The following is an 18,535-nucleotide window of genomic DNA, read 5'->3' as shown; positions in this document are numbered from 1 at the left end:
CTCCCCCACCCCCCATGCACACTTGATTCTTCACGCAATACCCTGGATTCGTGGGGTACTCTGGGGTCTGGGTCCCGCTGCTTGTGTCCCACTGCTGGGGGATCCAAGATTCTGGTGGGGGGGGGGGGGCGGTGCTGCGCCGGGGCAGGCAGGGAACAGACAAAGAAACAAGAATTTGGTGGGGGGACGCTGGGGGTAGAGGTGGAGCGTAGGAACGGGTCTGGAGGGTCGGAGTGGCCAAGGGGAGGCCTGTGTGGCTGAAGCCTTTATGCTGGGGAAGGACACAGCTGATAATTGTTGAGAGAAGTGCCCTGGTGTGTGGGGGGTGGACTGTGGGTGGCCAGGATGGAAGCGGGGACAGTCATAAGGTACGTCACTGCAAGTTTCCAGGTAAGGGATGATGACGGTGACGGTAGCCTGCATGGCGACCGACGGAGGTGGCTGACTTCAGATGTGTTCCGCCCTTGGCGTGAGGGGGAGGGACGGGGTTCTGGCAAGAGTGCCCAAGTGACTGATGGAGGGCCCCTTTGCCCAAATGGGAAGACTGAGGATGAGTCCAGTTTTTCTGGAGAAAATCAAGAGTTGGTTTGCAGAGGCCAAAGTCTTAGGAGCTATTGCTGGTTCAATCCATGAGCTACTTGGGCTACTCCTGGGGTTTCTTCTTAATGAATAGGTCTGCCCGAAGCTCATTAGACCCCCAAATGTGGACTTGTTCAAAGTCTGGTCTTAAAACCTAACAGTGGATTAGTTCTTGAGCCCCGGAGCCCCATAATTATCTTGTTCAAACCAGCCTATAATTTTTCCCTTCCCTTCCCTACCCTTCCCTTCCCTTCCCTCTCCTCTCCTCCCCTCCCTCTCCCCTCCCCTCCCTTCCCCTTTCTTTCCTTCCTTCCTTCCTAAATTCTATAATTCCAAGTTCACAGGCACAATCAATGACTTTTAGCTACTGAGTGCCTGTAATGTGGTGAGTCTCAATCAAGGTGTGCTGTAAGTAGAAAACACAGGATTTCAAAGACTCAGGAAAATTAGAGGCTCCTCGGTGGCTCAGTTGGTTGAGCATCTGACTCTTGATTTTGGCTCGGGTCATGATCCTAGGGTTGTGGGATCAAGTCTGGAGTTGGGCTCCGTGCTGAGCCTGGAGCCTGCTTGGGATCCTCTCTCTCTCTCCCTCTGCCCCTTTCCCGCTTGCACATGTGCTCCCTGTCTCAAAACAAAAGCAAAGATTTAGGAAAATTAGAATGGTAAATATGTTCAAATGATAGTATTCGAGGTATGTTGGCTTCAAAAAAAAATTTTTTTTTTCAACGTTTATTTATTTTTGGGACAGAGAGAGACAGAGCATGAACGGGGGAGGGGCAGAGAGAGAGGGAGACACAGAATCGGAAACAGGCTCCAGGCTCTGAGCCATCAGCCCAGAGCCCGACGCGGGGCTCGAACTCACGGACCGCGAGATCGTGACCTGGCTGAAGTCGGATGCTTAACCGACTGCGCCACCCAGGCGCCCCGAGGTATGTTGGCTTCAATACAATATATTATTTAATTTTTTTAACGTTTATTTATTTTTTTTTTAATTTTTTTTAACGTTTATTTATTTTTGAGACAGAGAGAGACAGAGCATGAATGGGGGAGGGTCAGAGAGAGGGAGACACAGAATCTGAAACAGGCTCCAGGCTCCGAGCTGTCAGCACAGAGCCCGACGCGGGGCTCAAACTCACGGACCGCGAGATCATGACCTGAGCCGAAGTCGGCCGCCCAACCGACTGAGCCACCCAGGCGCCCCAACGTTTATTTATTTTTGAGACAGAGAGAGACAGAGCATGAACGGAGAAGGGTCAGAGAGAGAGGAGACACAGAATCTGAAACAGGCTCCAGGCTCAGCACAGAGCCTGACGCGGGGCTTGAACTCACGAACCGCGAGATCATGACCTGAGCCGAAGTTGGACGCTTAACCGACTGAGCCACCCAGGCGCCCCCAATACAATATATTATTAAAATTAATTTCACTTTTTTAACTAAAAAATGTAGCTCGAGTCAGTTGAAAATTATATATGTGGCTCCCACTGTATTTCTATTTATTTTTTTTTAATTTTTTTTTTTAATTTTTTTTTTTCAACGTTTATTTATTTTTGGGACAGAGAGAGACAGAGCATGAACGGGGGAGGGGCAGAGAGAGAGGGAGACACAGAATCGGAAACAGGCTCCAGGCTCTGAGCCATCAGCCCAGAGCCTGACGCGGGGCTCGAACTCACGGACCGCGAGATCGTGACCTGGCTGAAGTCGGACGCTTAACCGACTGCGCCACCCAGGCGCCCCTGTATTTCTATTTATAAGTACCGCTCTAATTCAACAGAGGTCATGAGTTCCTGTGATGGGGGGGGGGGGTCCAGGACTGCCCCCACACAGGATCAAACAATCCCAGGTTTTCCAGAAAGTTAAATCAGCCTTCCCGGTCGGACTCCCTATTAGAATCCAGAATGCCTTTGCTTTAGGGCCAGTCTTGAAATTTAAGTTTTGGTTACTTCATGGGCTCTAGGGTAGGGTGTGTGTGGAGGGAGGACTGAGTTCCCCCACCTATCTATATCAGGACCTAATTTCAGGACATCCTTCCCCCCCATACTGAGCCCAGAGTTAACTCCATCTGGGAGTTTGGCCCAGGGCCAAAGGGTGGAAGGTGGTTGTGTGAAAGTGAGGTGGAGAGTTGAGGCAGGGAAGGCACACTTAGACACACTTTTCCTGTTCTTGGGACTCTCCGTGTTTCTCTTGTCCAAAAAGAGGACAAGTTCGAATCCCGTCACGAATCTGTATTTTTAAAGATATTCTCCGGGAGAGAGTGTTTCCTCTTTTTTGAGTTTGTTAATTTATTTTGAGAGAGGGGGAGGGGCAGAGAAAGGGAGAAAGAGAATTCCAAGCAGGCTCAGCCCTGTTAGTGCAGAGCTGGAGGCAGGCAGGGCTCGAACCCATGAAGCGTGAGGTCATGACCTCAGCCGAAATCAAGAATCCAATGCTTAACCCACTCCTTCAGTCCTTCCAACGCTTAACGTATCTTTCCATAAAAATGACTTTTTCCAACTCACATTCCTATTAGTTGTTCTTTATGATTTTTTTTAAGTTTATTTTTGAGAGAGAGCGAGAGAGAGAGAGAGAGCAAGGAAGGAGCAGAGAGAGAATCTCAAGCAGGCTCCACACTGTCAGCATGGAGCCCTATGTGGGGTTAACCAAGAGTCAGAGGCTTAACCAACTGAGCCACCCAGGCGCCGCCCCTAATTGGTCCTCTACTCTCTGTTCTTTAGGGGCAAATAGCACCCCCAACCCATATTGGGAATGGACTTTCCTGGTCACTAAGACAGCTCAGCATGTCCTTCCTCCTAGAATCCAGAATGAGTTTCCCAAGCCCCATTCCTGGAAACCCAAATAGACCAATCTGTGAAACGCTGCAGCCTGGCCAGCTCTTGTCCCGGTCCCTATCCCCTGGGGGTTCAGAGTGGAAGTTCACAGGATCCAGGACACTCCCTCAAGGCTCATTCCAAGAATACCAGACTTCTGAGATTAGACAAGTGTTGTGGAGTTTAGTTCCTGGAGTTGACAGAAATGGACTCTCTCAGTTCCCTTTACCCCAAATTTCTCAATAGCCCAGAGAATTGTAGTCCTTCCCCAAAATCAAAGTCAATCAAAGAGGCGCTTGGGTGCCAAGGGGTGGTGGTTGGGCTAAACTAAGATTCATCTATTCCCTCCTTTGAACCACGTTCTTCAGTACTAGATGCCATTCTTGCTCAGGAGGAGCTCCAAGTTTGGTGGAGAGATTCACAATGTGTAGAATGGCATTATGGTTGAAAAAAAAAAAAAGGCATTGTATATGGGAAAGTGGTTAAAAGACAAAATATAGTTTAAATCCCCGCTCTACTCTTCTGAGCTGTGTGACCTTGGGCAAGTCACTCAACCTCTTTGGACGTCAGATTTAACGTATGCCTAACAGGACTAGACTTGAATTCGTATTTCCCCCGTTCTGAGAAATTTGGTTTCGACATCTAGGCCGCTAGACAAGGGAGGGGGAGGGGAAGACTTCCTGGAAGAAGATTTAAAGAGTCGGGGGTGGAAGACAGGAGGGAGAAAGGGAATCGGGAACGCTTGCGCAGTAAACACCTCACATTTGCTTGCCCCTCCCAACCACTTCTCTGCAGCAGGGAATTGCAGGCGGCGCTCCACCTATCCTAGTCCAGCTGAGTGACAACCCCCATTCACTTTCCTTCTCTACCTATCAACGCACTTCTCCCGCCCCCACAGCCGCCCAGTCGGGGGCGGGAATAGGACAGGCCTGGCGAATCCGCGACGCCTGCGTGGGCGATCTACCTGCTCATTGGACATAGTCAACGCCAGTCCCGCCTCCCAAGCCCACTCCCCCGCCTTCCTTCTTATCAATCCCTCCCTTCGCCGGATCCAATCAGCATCGGACCCGGCCGCTCGGAGGGGGAGGTCCCATAGCACGCAACCGAACTCCGCCCGTCTCTCGGGCAACGCCTCTTCACCCCCCACCTTCCTGCGAACGGAAATAGCGGGCCGCTGAGCCAATCGTAGCAGCGTGCCTTTGTCCGGCGGCCAATGAGAGAGGGAGCGAGGTGTGAGCCCGAGTCTGAGCGGCAGTAATCCGGACCAATGGGAGACTGATAGCTCAGGACGACGGGCGCGAGGGGAGGGGCCGGAGGCGGAGCCGCGGCCTGCCAGCCCGCCCGCCAGCCAGCCCGCCCGCCCTCCCCCCCGGCCGGCTAGGCTCCTCGGCGCTGCTTGGGGTCCTTTCCTCCCGGTCCCCGCCTGCCAGCCCCCGCTGCGCTGTGCCCTGCCTGGCCAGGCCTGGAGCCGACACCACCGCCATCATGCCGGCCGTCTCCAAGGGCGATGGGATGCGGGGGCTCGCGGTGTTCATCTCCGACATCCGGAACTGTGAGAGCGCGGCCAGGGGACACTGGAGGGAGGGGGAGCGTGGAATTGAGGGACTCGGGGGTTACAGAGGGGCCCGGGCGTAGAAGCCTTTGCGTTGTAGAGGGGGAGAATAGAGAGGCCCCGGGGGGAACTTTAGGGTGGGGGGAATGGAGAGACTTAAGGTGTCACAGAGTGCCTCTTGAGGTGACGACACGGAGTGACTAGAGGCGTCCGGGAGGGTCTTAGAGGAGAGGAGGCTAGTAAGGTCCCAGGGCTGGGGACCCTAGAGGTGTTCCCTGGGAATGATAGAAAGGCTTGGGGAACCTATTAGCTACGGGCTTAGAGAAATCCCTGATGTCGATAGAAAGAGAAGGAGGTGCACGAGTTGGGGGGGGGGGGTCCCCTGTGCGGCGATAGAGTGGGAGAAGGCCAGAGGGGACCTGGAGGACGTGAAACACAGGGAGCATAATGGTGCCGGGCTTTGAGGGCCTGAATGAGGGGGTGTCATAGAGGGGAAGGGGCTAGGTAGGTCACTGAGGTTCCTGGCTAGTGCATAGAGAGGGCCTGAGAGTAATACAACGTCCCAGAGGGTTGGGGAGGAGAGATGGGAAGGTGGGGGACCATAGTGGGACCCTGGTGAGGGATAGGGGAGCTCCAGGATGGAGGATGGCTTAGTAGACATGGAGGGCAGTGGTGAGGAGACTAGAAGGGTTACTAAGGGGAAAAGAGGGATCTAGGAACACGGAGGAGAGGTGCTGCAGGTGGAGGGTGTTGGGAGAACCTGAGACAGGAAGCTGGGGGCCTGGAAAGAAGAGGACATTATAAAGTGGGGGCTTGGAGGATGTGTCAGAACCGGGAGAGCCCAGAGCTCAAAGAAGGACCCAGGGAGCCTTGGGAATTTGCGGGGACGAGATCTGGACAGCTAAGGGTTGGAGGAAGCCTGGTTCCAGAGAGAGGTCAAGGGTCAGGGAGCAGGGCACTCCTGAATCTACAGCCCTCTCCCGTCTGACCACTTCAATATGGGGACAGTGATCACCAGCAGGAAGGATCGTCGTGACGACGAGAGGCCTGGCGCCAAGTCAGCTCCCAACTCCTGGGAGTGGGTGTTGGTGTTTGGAGCTGCCAAGAGCTTCCGAGGTTGTATCTGCACGGGCTCTGGGGTCAGCCAGACCTGGGTCTGAGTTCGAGCGCTGTCACTCCCCGGCCATGTGACCTTGAACGGGGGACTTCACCTCTTGATTTCCTCATCTGTCAGCAGGGGCTGCTGATTGCACCTTCCTGATGAGGTGGTTGTGATAATGTGTGTGAGTGAGGCCTTTTGTCCTGGCTGTTGTTTTTGTCACTTCGGTGGGTCTGAAGAGCGGCCTCTGTGATTACTGTAGAACTGAGGAGGTATGAAAGGATCTGACATGTCGGAGGTGAACGAGAGGGCTGGAGGCTGTTGGGTGTCAGGTGGAGGAGAGATGTTAATAGTTGTTACGGAAAGAGGTGAGTGAGGAGGGGTTGTGGATTAGGTGGGGGAGGGTGGTAGGAGTAGGTGTGTGTGGCCTCTGATGCCGGTCACGGATGTGACCCTCATCCCTCGGCGACTCATTTAACCTCTCTAAGGCTCAGTTTTGTCTGCAAGCCCCGCCGATGACAGCACCTTGCCTTCACTCATTCATTCATTTGACAGATACTTTTTCGTTACCCCCTTTTGACACTGCCTGGGACTGGGCTCCAACAGTGAACAAGAGTCCCCGGCTTGGGAGCCCCCATGCCGTGAGGGAGATGGAAAATAAACACAGAACTACAGTAAATGATACCAGGTCAGAGGGTGACTGGGAGGAGGAGCCGGGATTGAGATGGGGCTTGGAGGTGACACGTGAGTAGACTTTTGATTGAAGCGAGGGAACAAGCCCTGCAGATTTTGGAGGCAAGGGGGGGGGGGGGTCCAGGCAGAGGAATGGTATGTTCAAAGGTCCTGGGGTTGCAGCGTGCTTAGCGTGTGTTCAAGTAAGAGCCGAAGGGGGAGAGGGCAGGAGATGAGGGCAGCCACGGATTTGGGAGGGCTTCGTGGGCCTCCGAGAGCGCTTTGGCCTTTCTCTGAGTGCAACAAGAGCGGCAGGAAGGTTTAGAGGCAGGAGGGATGCGAGCTGCTTGATGTTTTAAAATAATTCCTCTGCCTCTGTGAAGAGAAGAGACTCGAGGTGGCGGCGGAAGCAGGGAGATGATTAGGGGCTGCTGCCGGCATCCGGCATCCGGGTGAGAGATGGTGTTGGCTTGACCCGGGGTGAGAAGTGGTTGGTTTGGGGACACGTTTTGGAGGATTTGCAGAGGGATTGGATGATGGAGGTAGGGAAGGAAAGAGAAAACTGGTCGGTGTCGCTGCAGGACCCCAGAAGGGGGAGACTCTGACTCAGGGGCAGTGGAGGGAATTGAGCCAGATGGGTTGGGGCTAGAGAATCGGGGATTCCTCTGGTCCTTCATCGTCTCGTCAAGTAACTGTTGAATGGCTGGTGTGTTTCAAACCTTACCAAGGGCGCTGGGGACACAGTGGTGACTAGGACAGATTGGTCTGTGTCCCTTGTGAATCTCCCAGTCCCATGAAGGAGACAGGTACTGCATGAAAATGGTGGCAGTCCTTCTCACAAACGCATGTATATAGATGTTCATAGTTGGGCTATTCACCGTAGCCCAGGAGCGGAAACAGGACAACCCAAATGTCCATCGTCAGATGCATGGATGTACAAAATGTGGTACCCCGCGCCATGGAATATGACTAAGCCATCAAAAAGAAGGACGCACGCTACCACATGGATGAACCTTGAAAACCTCATTCTAAATTCTTTTTTTTTAATTTACCTATTTTATTATTTTCTTCAATGTTTATTCATTTATTTTTATTTATTTATTTATTTATTTTTTTTCAATGTTTATTTATTTTTGGGACAGAGAGAGACAGAGCATGAACGGGGGAGGGGCAGAGAGAGAGGGAGACACAGAATCGGAAACAGGCTCCAGGCTCCGAGCCATCAGCCCAGAGCCTGACGCGGGGCTCGAACTCCCGGACCGCGAGATCGTGACCTGGCTGAAGTCGGACGCTTAACCGACTGCGCCACCCAGGCGCCCCATTTATTCATTTATTTTTGAGAGAAAGAGAGAGAGAGTGTGAGCAGGGGAGGGGCAGAGAGAGGGAGACAGAGAATCCAAAGCAGGCTCCAGGCTCTGAGCTGCCTGCCGGCACAGAGCTCGATGCAAGGTTCGAACTCCCGAACCGCGAGATCATGACCTGAGACGAAGTTGGATGCTGAACCGACTGAGCCACCCAGGCGCCCCTTGAAAACCTCATTCTAAGTGAAAGAAACCAGACACAGAAGGCCACATGTATGATTTCGTTTGTCTGAGGTGTCCAGACCAGGTGATGAAAACGTTCTGGAAATAGATCTTGGTGATTGTTGCACAAGACCGTGGATATACCAGAGACCACTGGCTGGCCCACTTTATGGTTGGTTGGGTGAATTGTATCTCAATTTTTAAAACTCTTTTTTAATGCTTATTTATTTTTAAGAGACAGAGACAGAATGTGAGGCGGGGAGGGCAGAGAGAGAGGGAAACGGAATCCAAAGCAGGCTCCAGGCTCTGAGCTGTCAGCACAGAGCCTGACGTGGGGCTCGAACTCACCAGCTGTGAGATCATGACCTGAACCGAAGTCAGACGCCCAACCGACTGAGCCACCCAGGCGCCCCTCAATTTTTTTTTTTTTAAGTGGAAAAACCGTGTAGCTGTCCTAAGTCCGTGAGAGAGAGAGGGCCACCATGTCGAGAGAATGAAAGCTCTCTCTGATTGCAGTGCTCAGACAATGTGGCATAGTTAGCCAGGCCAAGGGAGGCAGAGAAGAGCTGGGGAGGCAGAGGGACAACAGTGCAAAGGTCCTGGGGCCCAAGCGAGACTGAGCTAAGGCCTGTGTGGCTGATGCACAGAGGACGGGATGGGATCTGATTGGGCAGGTGGGCAGAGGCCAAGTTGGTGTCTGTCCTGAGAACACTGGGGAGGGTTTCAAGCAGGAGTGAGGGAGCCGAAGGCCTGAGGGATGTGGATGAGCCAGGGCCCGGAGCCGAGCAGGTGGAGGAGGGAGAGGAGTGTTGAGCCATCCTGCTGGAGAGTCTGAAGGGCAGAGTGGAGTTCAGGGGGAAGGCTCTAGAAGGAGATGAAAGGTAGGCTTTGAGAAGGAGGGCAAGGAAGGGCAAATTCTGCCGATAAGAAGGGGAAAGGTTCGGGCTGGGCCTGGCCTGAGGGCTTCGTCCTGTGCTGTCTGGAGCGGGGATCTGCCTCCCAGTCACTTAATCTGCCTGGGAGCTTCCCGGGCCCAGGCTGGGGCTGCCCTCCCTCTAGGGCCCCAGCTACCACTAGGCCTGAGGAGAGTTTGCGAGTGAGTGATTAAAAAAGGGGGAGTGGTGCTGGGTTTCACAGTGCCCTGAGCTCCTCCATTGGGGTGCATCCTACTCCAAAAGTGTGACCCATTCCATTTGTGGCATCTCCCCCAGCCCCTGGAGCACAGGCCCTGCTCTGATCCTTCCCAGGGTCCCCAGTTCTGCCCCCTGTGGGACCTGGCCCACGGGCGTCCTTGGGAGATGTTTGCTAGTTGAATGAATAAGGAAATGAACGAATGAACGAACCAATCAATCTTTACCGGCAACCAGACGCTGCTCTAAGTAACGGGACTACAACAGTGAACAGAAGTCCTCTCTCTCATATTCTATGGAAATATATATTCTCATATTCTCATGCTCATATTCTAAGGGAGCACGGATTGGTACACGAATAAATATAGAGTATTCAGGTGTATAGACAGGTAGCAGTGGGTGTTGGGAGGAAATAAAGCAGAGAAGGGGTATGAGGACAAGGTTAGGGATAGTGCTCTTATATAAGCTGGTCAGACAGTCTCTTGCTGAGAAGGGGACATTGGAGCAAAGAATCAAATTGGGTGGGTGAAATAGGCCTGCATAAATCTGGAGGAGGAAGTTCTCGGCACAGCCTGTGCAAAGGCCCTGAGGCAGGACTGTGCTTGCGGTATAGGAGGAATTCAAGGAGGAGGAGGAACAGGAAGAGGAGGCCGCGGCTGGCAGGGAGGGCAGGAGTCGCTGTCCGAGAGAGAACTAACTGTAGGGCCTGGAGGATGACAGGACTTCACTGAGCCCCAGCCTCACCCACTTCTGGGTGTGCCATCTAGTACTCTTGGTCCACAATCTGCATTCAACGCCTTTCCCGTGTCGGGACTGTTGTGAACCCAGGGGATGCCCCCTGAGAGTGAAGCAGCCACACGTCCCTGCCCTCAGGTGCTGCATTCTGCCCAGAGGCTGAGGGTTGACAAATCGGTGTGTGCACCCTTCACATGGCAGGCGGCCGCCCAGGGATGCTTTCGGCAGCTGCGTTCTTTTGCAGCCGGTTCTTCGCGGAGAGTATTTCCTCTCAGGGGTGGCAATGCCTTTGATAGCACAGAGCACATCTGACCCAGCGAGCCGCGTACGCAAGCTTACATTTTCCAGTAGCCACGTTAAAAAAGTAAAACCAGTGAAAGTTTAATGTCTTTTACTTAGAACGTCCGCCGTGTTATTTTTATGTGTAATCAATATTTAAAAAAAATATTCACGAGACAGTTGATGTTCCTTTCTCAACCAGGCCACAGTTTCACTGGAAATACTTGTTCCGCATTAAGAGTTCGTCCAACTTAGGGTCGGAAAAGCAGATTCACAAAGTACCTGAGTTGTTCCAAACGTACGTTGCAGTAACTGAATTGAGATTTGGGGTTTTTGTTTTTTGGGTTTTTAAATAATTTTTTTAACGTTTATTTATTTTGAGAGAGAGAGAGAGAGAGACTGGGGGAGGGACAGGGAGAGAGGGAGAGAGAGAATCCCAAGCAGGCTCCATGCCGAGCGCAGAGCCCAGCGCAGGGCTCTATCCCACGACCATTAAAGAGTGTTTACAGAAAAAAATATATAGGCACGTACATATATTCTGTAAATATTTTTTAGGTTGTCCCTCTATGCTTCATACGGTCTTTGCATAGGTGATTTCTTCTCCATAAAAATGTATATTTAGGGTGCTGGGTGGCTCAGTCGGTCGAGTGTCCCACTCTTGATTTTGGCTCAGATCTTGATCTTACAGTTTTGTGAGTTTGAGCCCCATGTTGGGCTCCATGCTGGCAGCACAGAGCCTGCTTGGGATTCTTTCTCCCTCTCTCTCTGCCCCTCCCCCAGGCATATTCTCTCTCTCTCTCAAAATAAATAATCTCAAAAATATGTATATTTATATATAATTTAATATGCAAATATATTAATTTACATATGCATGTGTCCATACACGGAGCTGGCATATGTATAAAAAAGCCCACAGGGGCCCCTGGGTGGCTCGGTTGGTAGGCGTCCGACTTCAGCTCCGGTCATGATCTCGCGGTTCGTGGGTTCGAGCCCCGCATCGGGTTGTGTGCTGACCGCTCGCTCAGAGCCCGGAGCCTGCTTCGGATTTTGTGTCTCCTCTCTCTGCCCCTTCCCCACTCACGCTTTGTCTCACTCTGTTTCTCAAATAAATGTAAAAAAAAAAATTTTTTTTTAAATGGAAAAGAAAAAAAGCCCACAGATATAAATGTCAAGCTTGATGAACTTTTCCTGACTGAACACAGCTACAGAACGGGCCCCCCAGATGCAGAAACAACATCCTTAGCTCCCTGGCACCCTCCTTGTCAACGCTCCCAGCCCCGACCCCCCCTCCAAGGATGACCACGGCTCTGTCATCCAACACCATAGGTTAGTTTTGCCTGCTTCTCGAAGCTTTTTTTTTTTTTTTTTAAGTTTATTCATTTATTTTGAGAGGGAGAAAAAGTACGAGTTGGGGGGGAGGGACAGAGAGAGAATGAGAGAGAAAATCCCGAGCAGGCTCTGCGCTGATAGCACCGAGCCCGATGGGGGGCCCGAACTCACTTACCGTGAGAGCTTGACCCGAGCCAAAACCAAGAGTCAGCAGCTTAACCCACTGAGCCACCCAGGTGGGCTCGAAGCTTTTCATAGAGGTTTAAACAAAGCCCAGAGAATGCTCTAGCCCCAAATTCAATTGCTGTTCAAATGTCCATCTATCTGCGATGACGTTTAAGCAGGCGGTTTGTTATATATGGTCCATTTATAAAACAGGACTTTTTTTTTTTTTTGGTCCTTACAGAATAGTTTTAAGGCAAGCACTTAAGGGGCGCCTGGGTGGCGCAGTCGGTTAAGCGTCCGACTTCAGCCAGGTCACGATCTCGCGGTCCGTGAGTTCGAGCCCTGCGTCGGGCTCTGGGCTGATGGCTCAGAGCCTGGAGCCTGTTTCCGATTCTGTGTCTCCCTCTCTCTCTGCCCCTCCCCCGTTCATGCTCTGTCTCTCTCTGTCCCAAAAATAAATAAACGTTGAAAAAAAAAAAAAATTTAAGGCAAGCACTTAAAACAGTTGTGGCCATCTAAAAAAAAATAAAAAACAAAAAACAATAAAAAAAGGAAAAATAAGGAGAACAGAGCGTGCACCTTGCACCCTTGCTGGGCGCTGTCCCCCACCCCCTGCCACCACCCTCACACAGGTTCTCCTCTCCCGTGAACTGCTCCTGAACCCTCCTCACCTTTCACTGCCCTCCTCAAATGTCCCCTCCTCGAGGCAGCCACCACCAAGGGCCCCAAGCGGCCTCTGTCCCTGCGCGTCTCACTCAGGTGTGGGGACAGGGCTCATTGATCGCCTGCGCCTTATCAGGCCGGGAGCCCCTGGAAGCAAATCACAAGTGCAACGTCCGCGTGGGTCCTGGGTGCCCCGTGTCGCCGCGTCACTCAGGCCTGGCCCGTGGGGCTCAGACACCGAGTAATTACTACATGAAGGATCAGAAGATGGCCTCTGGGGCCACACAGGCCAATTCCGGCTCATCACTGAGGAACTGACCCTTCATCGCCTGGGTCCCAGAGACCCCGTCCCACTGTCATCTCCAGGCCCTCCATCCCCTTCCTGAGAGCAGAGAGAGAGAGCACAAGCAGGAGCGGGGGAGGAGCAGAGGCAGAGAGGGAGGCACAGAATCCGAAGCAGGCTCCAGGCTCCGAGCTGTCAGCACAGAACACGACGTGGGGCTCGCACTCACGAACCGTGAGATCATGACCCGAGCTGAAAACAGACGTTTAACCCACTGAGCCACCCAGGCGCCCCAGCGTGCACTTCTTAAGGCCCTTATTCATGTCTTCATGCCTCTTCTTAGGTCAGCACTTGGTAGGCTCTTGGAACACAGAGTTGCTACCCAGATCCTGGCCCTGCCCGCGAGGGGCTCCTCCTGTGGTCTGGGGGACAGGGGCAGACCCCGACACCCACAGCGTGTGCTCTGCTGGAGGTGACACAGGCAGTGTGGAGCCCAGAGGAGGCCCTGGAACAGCGCTGCCCCGCTGACATAGAGTATGAGCCACGGGTGTGGTTTCCACTTTTCCTGTACCCACGTTTTTTTGTAAAAGGAGAAAGAAACTGGCAAATTTAACTTTAATAATATGTTTACATAATCTGATACACCAAAATATTGTTATTTCAACATGTCTGGCACGGGCCTTTGTTTGTTTGTTTCTTTGTTTTAAGTATTTATTTTTGAGGGGTGCCTGGGTGGCTCAGTTGGTTGAGCGACCGACTCTTGGTTTTGATCACGATCAAACTCAGGTCATGATCTCATGGTTCGTGAGTTTGAGCCCCGCGTCGGGCTCTGTGCTGACAGTGTGGAGCCTGCTTGGGATCCCCCCCCCCTTTCTCTTTCTCTCCCTTGTCCCCACTCCCCGCCTTTCTCTACTCCTCCCCCACTTGCACTCTCTCTCTGTCTTAAAAAATTTTTTTTATTTTTGAGATGGGGTGGGCAGAAAGTGAGGGGGACAGGATCCAGATTGGGCTCTGTGCTGACAGCAGAGAGCCCAATGTGGGACTCTAACTCACACACCGCAAGACCACGACCTGAGCTGAATTCGGACACTCAGTTGACTGAGCCACCCAGGCGCCCCAATATATTTTTTAATTTTTTTAATGTTTGTTTATTTCTGAGAGAGAGAGAGAGAGAGAGAGAGAGACAGAACATGAGCAGGGGAGGGGCAGAGAGAGAGGGAGACACAGAATCCGAAGCAGGCTCCAGGCTCCGAGCTGTCAGCACAGAGCCCGACACGGGGCTCAAACTCATGAACTGTAAGATCACGACCCGAGCCGAAGTCGGACGCCCAACCTACTGAACCACCCAGGCGCCCTGATATTGTTAAATTTTCAATGAAATATTTTACATTCTCCCCCCCCCAGTCTCCCAGATCCAGTGTGTTTTTGCCACTTTAACCCCATCTCAGTCCGGAACAGCCACGTTTCAGGTGCTCAAGCGCTGCCCGGCTGGGAGCTCCCGTATTGGACAGCGCAGCTCAGGGCCCGCTAAGCGATGCTCATAATCTGAAGCGGGAGCCAAGGTTAGACAGTAAATATAAATAAAATAGTTACCTGGTGTGAAATGTGCTTCGGGAAGACTTTTATTTTTAATGGTGGAAACAAGTATAGAGCATTGGCTGTGTTTTTTTTGTGTCTTTGCTTTTGTTTTCAAATGTATTTATTTATTTCGAGAGACAGGGAGACAGAGAATCCCAAGCAGGCCCCGCGCTGTCAGCACAGAGCCCGAAGTGGGGCTCGGAGTCCCGAGCCGTGAGATCATGACATGAGCCAAAATCAAGAGTTGGCCGCTTAACCGACTGAGCCACCCAGGCGCCCCAAGGCATTGTCTTTAAAGAAGTGGTCAGAGAAGGGCTCTTGGAGGAGGTGACGAGAGCTGAGACCCAGCTGACAAGGAGCTAACGGGAGAGATGGGCCGGGCAAAGGGTGCAGCACACGCAAGGCCCCTGAGAGAGGAGGGAACGTGGGAGGCCGTGGGTGGAACACACAGTGAGGTGGTGAGGGGTGACGTTGGTGGGGTGGCCGGGGCAGGGCCGCAGGGCTTGGTAGCCGTGGGGTGGAGTCCCCCCCAGCAGGAGGCCGGGAGGCCAGGAAGGAGGCCGCTGCAGGGATTCGGGTCTGGGTGCGGTGGTCGTGGCGGGGGTCCCGCTGTTCTGTAGGTCAAGCCAAAGGGATGTGGCGACGGCTTGAGTGAAATGCTAACGCATCCGGGTTTCTGTCTGGACGAGCCGAGTGAGCCTGTCGAGGACAAGATGGTGAAGTCTGGCTCCAGTGGGACTGGGGGACGTGGGGAGGGACGCAGCAGGCGGTGAGGGTGGCCGAGAGACCCGGTCACCGTCCAGCCGGATTGCCCTGATAGAGGAGGTGCCCGAGCACTGAGGAGCACGGGGAGCACAGGACCTAGCCTCTGGGGTCAGGGAAAGTCCTCGACTCATCCCATCCATGGATCTTATCAGAAGAGGAGGAATGTCGCAGACAAGTTGGGGAGAGGTTGGCCAGCCGGGAAAAGGAGGAAGTGGGTCTGTGGGGCGACAGGATGTATGGAGGGACAGGAAGGGAGTGGACGAGGTCAGCACCCACAAGTCTGGCCTTGTGACTGGGACGCAGTGGGACCTTCATGACGTTGGGAACCTGGGGGAGGAAGAGGTTTTCAGGAGATGCTGAGCTCAGTGGGGATGGGGTAGGGGTGAGAGTCCTTGGGGACAGTTAGAAGGCGGCCAGACTACTCATTCATTCATTCATTCATTCATCCATCCATCATATATTTCTTGCCAGGCCAGTTCTGGGGGCTGGTGTGGAGGCATAACCAGAGCTGTGGGTAGATATGGGGGCTCCCAGGGTGAGTACAGTTCAGGGGCCACAGTGAGAGGAGGAAGGAGGGAGCAAGTCAAGGGTCACCCCAAGTTATGTGCCAGGCTTCTCCTCCGGGTTGTAAAGACCACTGAGCCATGATTCTCACCTCCGTGAAGCTCCCAGCTAGAAACAGGGCCCAGGCCTAACCTCAGCCCCAGGGCCCAAGGCCCCAGGGTGGCGAGAGTGTGCCCTTCCAGCGGGGATGGGCCTTGCCAAGGAAAATGAGGACAGGGAGCTCGACTGTCTGCGACCCTCGTCACCTGCTCTGCCTTCTCCTCCCCAGGTAAGAGCAAGGAGGCGGAGATTAAGAGAATCAATAAGGAACTGGCCAATATCCGCTCTAAGTTCAAAGGTAGGCTGGTGGCCTGGACTCCTAGGGCTGGGAGAGGGGCTGGAGGCCTGGGTCTGAGGGAGGAAGGGATTGGGGACTGGGATACTTGGGACTTGTAGGCATGATCGTTCCTCATTCTGCCTCCCCTTTCCTCCTTCCTCTGGCCCTAGGGGACAAAGCCTTGGACGGCTACAGTAAGAAAAAGTATGTGTGTAAACTGCTGTTCATCTTCCTGCTGGGGCACGACATTGACTTTGGGCACATGGAAGCTGTGAACCTGCTCAGCTCCAACAAGTACACGGAGAAGCAAATAGTGAGTCCGGGTGGGGAGGGGCTGGGAGCCTGGACTTCTGGGTCTGAGGGAGGAGGGAGCTGGGAGTACAGACCCCAGGATGGGGGGGTTGGGGTCTAGGACCAAGTAGCCACAAGGCTCTCAGCGCCCCCACCTCCTTCCTCACCCAGGGTTACCTGTTCATCTCGGTTCTGGTGAACTCAAACTCCGAGCTGATCCGGCTCATCAATAACGCCATCAAGAATGACCTGGCCAGCCGTAACCCGACCTTCATGTGCCTGGCCCTGCATTGCATCGCCAACGTGGGCAGCCGTGAGATGGGCGAGGCCTTTGCCGCTGACATCCCACGCATCCTGGTGGCTGGGTGAGGCACCGGGGACCCAGGAGGGGTGGGGTTTGGGATGGAATAGATACGGTCCAGCCAAGTTTGAGGGTCAGAGAGGCTGTAGCACCTGCCCAAGGTCTCCTAGCCAGGATGTGGGGGTAATGCCGGGCTTAGATCCTAGTGGCAGCCCCACGGTTCTCTCTCTTCATCTCACCAAGCCAACTCAATGGTGTGAAGCGACCTCCCCAACAAAGCCAGCGGGGTGTCTGTCTGATTGAGTGACCTTTAATAGCTAGCATAGAAGAGGTAGCAACCGTAAGTTATGTTGGCGACAGCCCTCCAGGACTTCTGCTTCATTCATTCATTTAACAAACATCCGCCGTGCAGCTACTGTGCGCAAAGTGTCATGTTGATCGCAAGGGATACAGTCGTGACCAGAAATGGACGCGGTCATCGCCCTCTCAGGCATTCATGGTCCAGAGTGGGAAATAAACTTTGATTGAATAATTGCAGGATGAACCATATACTTCCTCTCGGAACCATGCTGTGGGGCACGGGAGCCCGTAAGGACATTTAGTTGGGCGCCTGACCTAGCCTGGGGGATGAGGGAGAGCTTCCCAGAGGAAGCGGCATCAGGCTGACACCTGGGCACGGAGGCGTGGTTGGCCGCGGAAGGGGGAAAGGCATGAGATGAGGAGCACTGGGGTAGGCCTGTGCGATCATCCTGAGGCTGGAGGTGACTCATCAGATGTTTTTTGAGGGCCTTCAATATGCTGGCACTGTTGTGGGTTTGGGGAGGCAGGAGGGAGAAGAGAGGACTGTTGTGCCCACCCTCAGGAAGCTTACATCTAGGGAGGGTACCCAAAGAGCAAATACATACGTAAAAAAGTAAGATGAGTTCGGATAGTGATAAACGCTGTGAAGAAAACAAAAGCGGGTAGTGGGCAACAGGGGTGGTGGGGGCAGCAAGGGTGGTGGCGGAAGCTGCTTAAATAGACTCATCGGGGAGGGTCTGTCCAAGGAGCTGACGCGATTTGAGACCAGAATGGTGAGAAGATAGTTATTTTAAAATGTTGGAGAATGTCCAAAGCAAAAGGAACAGCAAGTGCAAAGGCCCTGAGGCATGAGCTCTCTGCGTTCAAGGAACCAAGAGGCAGTCTCTGTGGCCGGAGTGCAGCGAACCAGAGAGAGAGGGGAGTTTGGATTTTATTCTAATTGAAATGGAAGGCAGTTGGTTTGTTTTAAGTAAGCACATGACATGATTGTCTTTGTAATTTTATTTTATTTTTTAACTTTTTTTAAGTTTGTCTATTTTTTAAAGGAGAAAGACACAGAGCGTGAGCGGGGAAGGGGCAGGGAGAAAGAAGGAGACACAGAATCCGAAGCAGGCTCTAGGCTCCACGTTGTCAGCACAGAGCCCGACACGGGGCTTGAACCCACAAACTGCGAGATCGTGACCTGAGCCGAAGTTGGACGCTTAACCAACTGAGCCACCCAGGCGCCCCTGTAATTTTATTATTTTTTTAAGTTTATTTATTTTGAGAGAGACAGAGACAGTGCGAGTGGGGGAAGGGCAGAAAGAAGGAGAGAGAGAATCCCAAGCAGGTTCCGTGCTGCCAGCACAGAGCCTGACACAGGGCTCAAATCCACGAAACCGTGAGATCATGACCTGAGCTGAAATCTAGAATCGGATGCTGAACCGACTGAGCCACCCAGGTGCCCCTGGCTTTGTGTTTTTAAAAGATCACCCAGCTTGGTATGGGAGAAGGTACAATGTGTATTTCTAGTAGCGTGGTGGACTAGATTCCTGACTGATGCTCTTGCTGAAACCCAACTATCAATGTTGGATAAAAGAAGAAAGGAAATATTCTTCAGCGTATTC

General features: G+C 52.9%; 1 protein-coding gene across 2 annotated transcripts in view; it reads left to right on the top strand.

Annotated features, from left to right (window-relative positions):
* Positions 1–4,700: 4,700 nt before the first annotated feature.
* AP2A1 (adaptor related protein complex 2 subunit alpha 1) overlaps positions 4,701–18,535 on the top strand; it is a 30,316-nt gene continuing 16,481 nt past the window's right edge. For both annotated transcript variants that reach the window (XM_045441830.1, XM_045441829.1), the window contains exons 1-4: positions 4,701–4,935; positions 15,989–16,057; positions 16,207–16,349; positions 16,499–16,692. In XM_045441830.1, coding sequence (XP_045297786.1) covers positions 4,869–4,935; positions 15,989–16,057; positions 16,207–16,349; positions 16,499–16,692 — 473 coding nt within the window. In that variant the 5' untranslated portion in view covers positions 4,701–4,868. The remainder of the gene's footprint in view (positions 4,936–15,988; positions 16,058–16,206; positions 16,350–16,498; positions 16,693–18,535) is intronic.

This window comes from Leopardus geoffroyi, chromosome E2 (assembly GCF_018350155.1).
Source record: "Leopardus geoffroyi isolate Oge1 chromosome E2, O.geoffroyi_Oge1_pat1.0, whole genome shotgun sequence".
In the NCBI taxonomy this organism is placed as follows: domain Eukaryota; kingdom Metazoa; phylum Chordata; class Mammalia; order Carnivora; family Felidae; genus Leopardus; species Leopardus geoffroyi.
The sequence above is the reverse complement of the archived record's forward strand: the minus strand, read 5'-3'. Positions and strand labels throughout refer to the sequence as shown.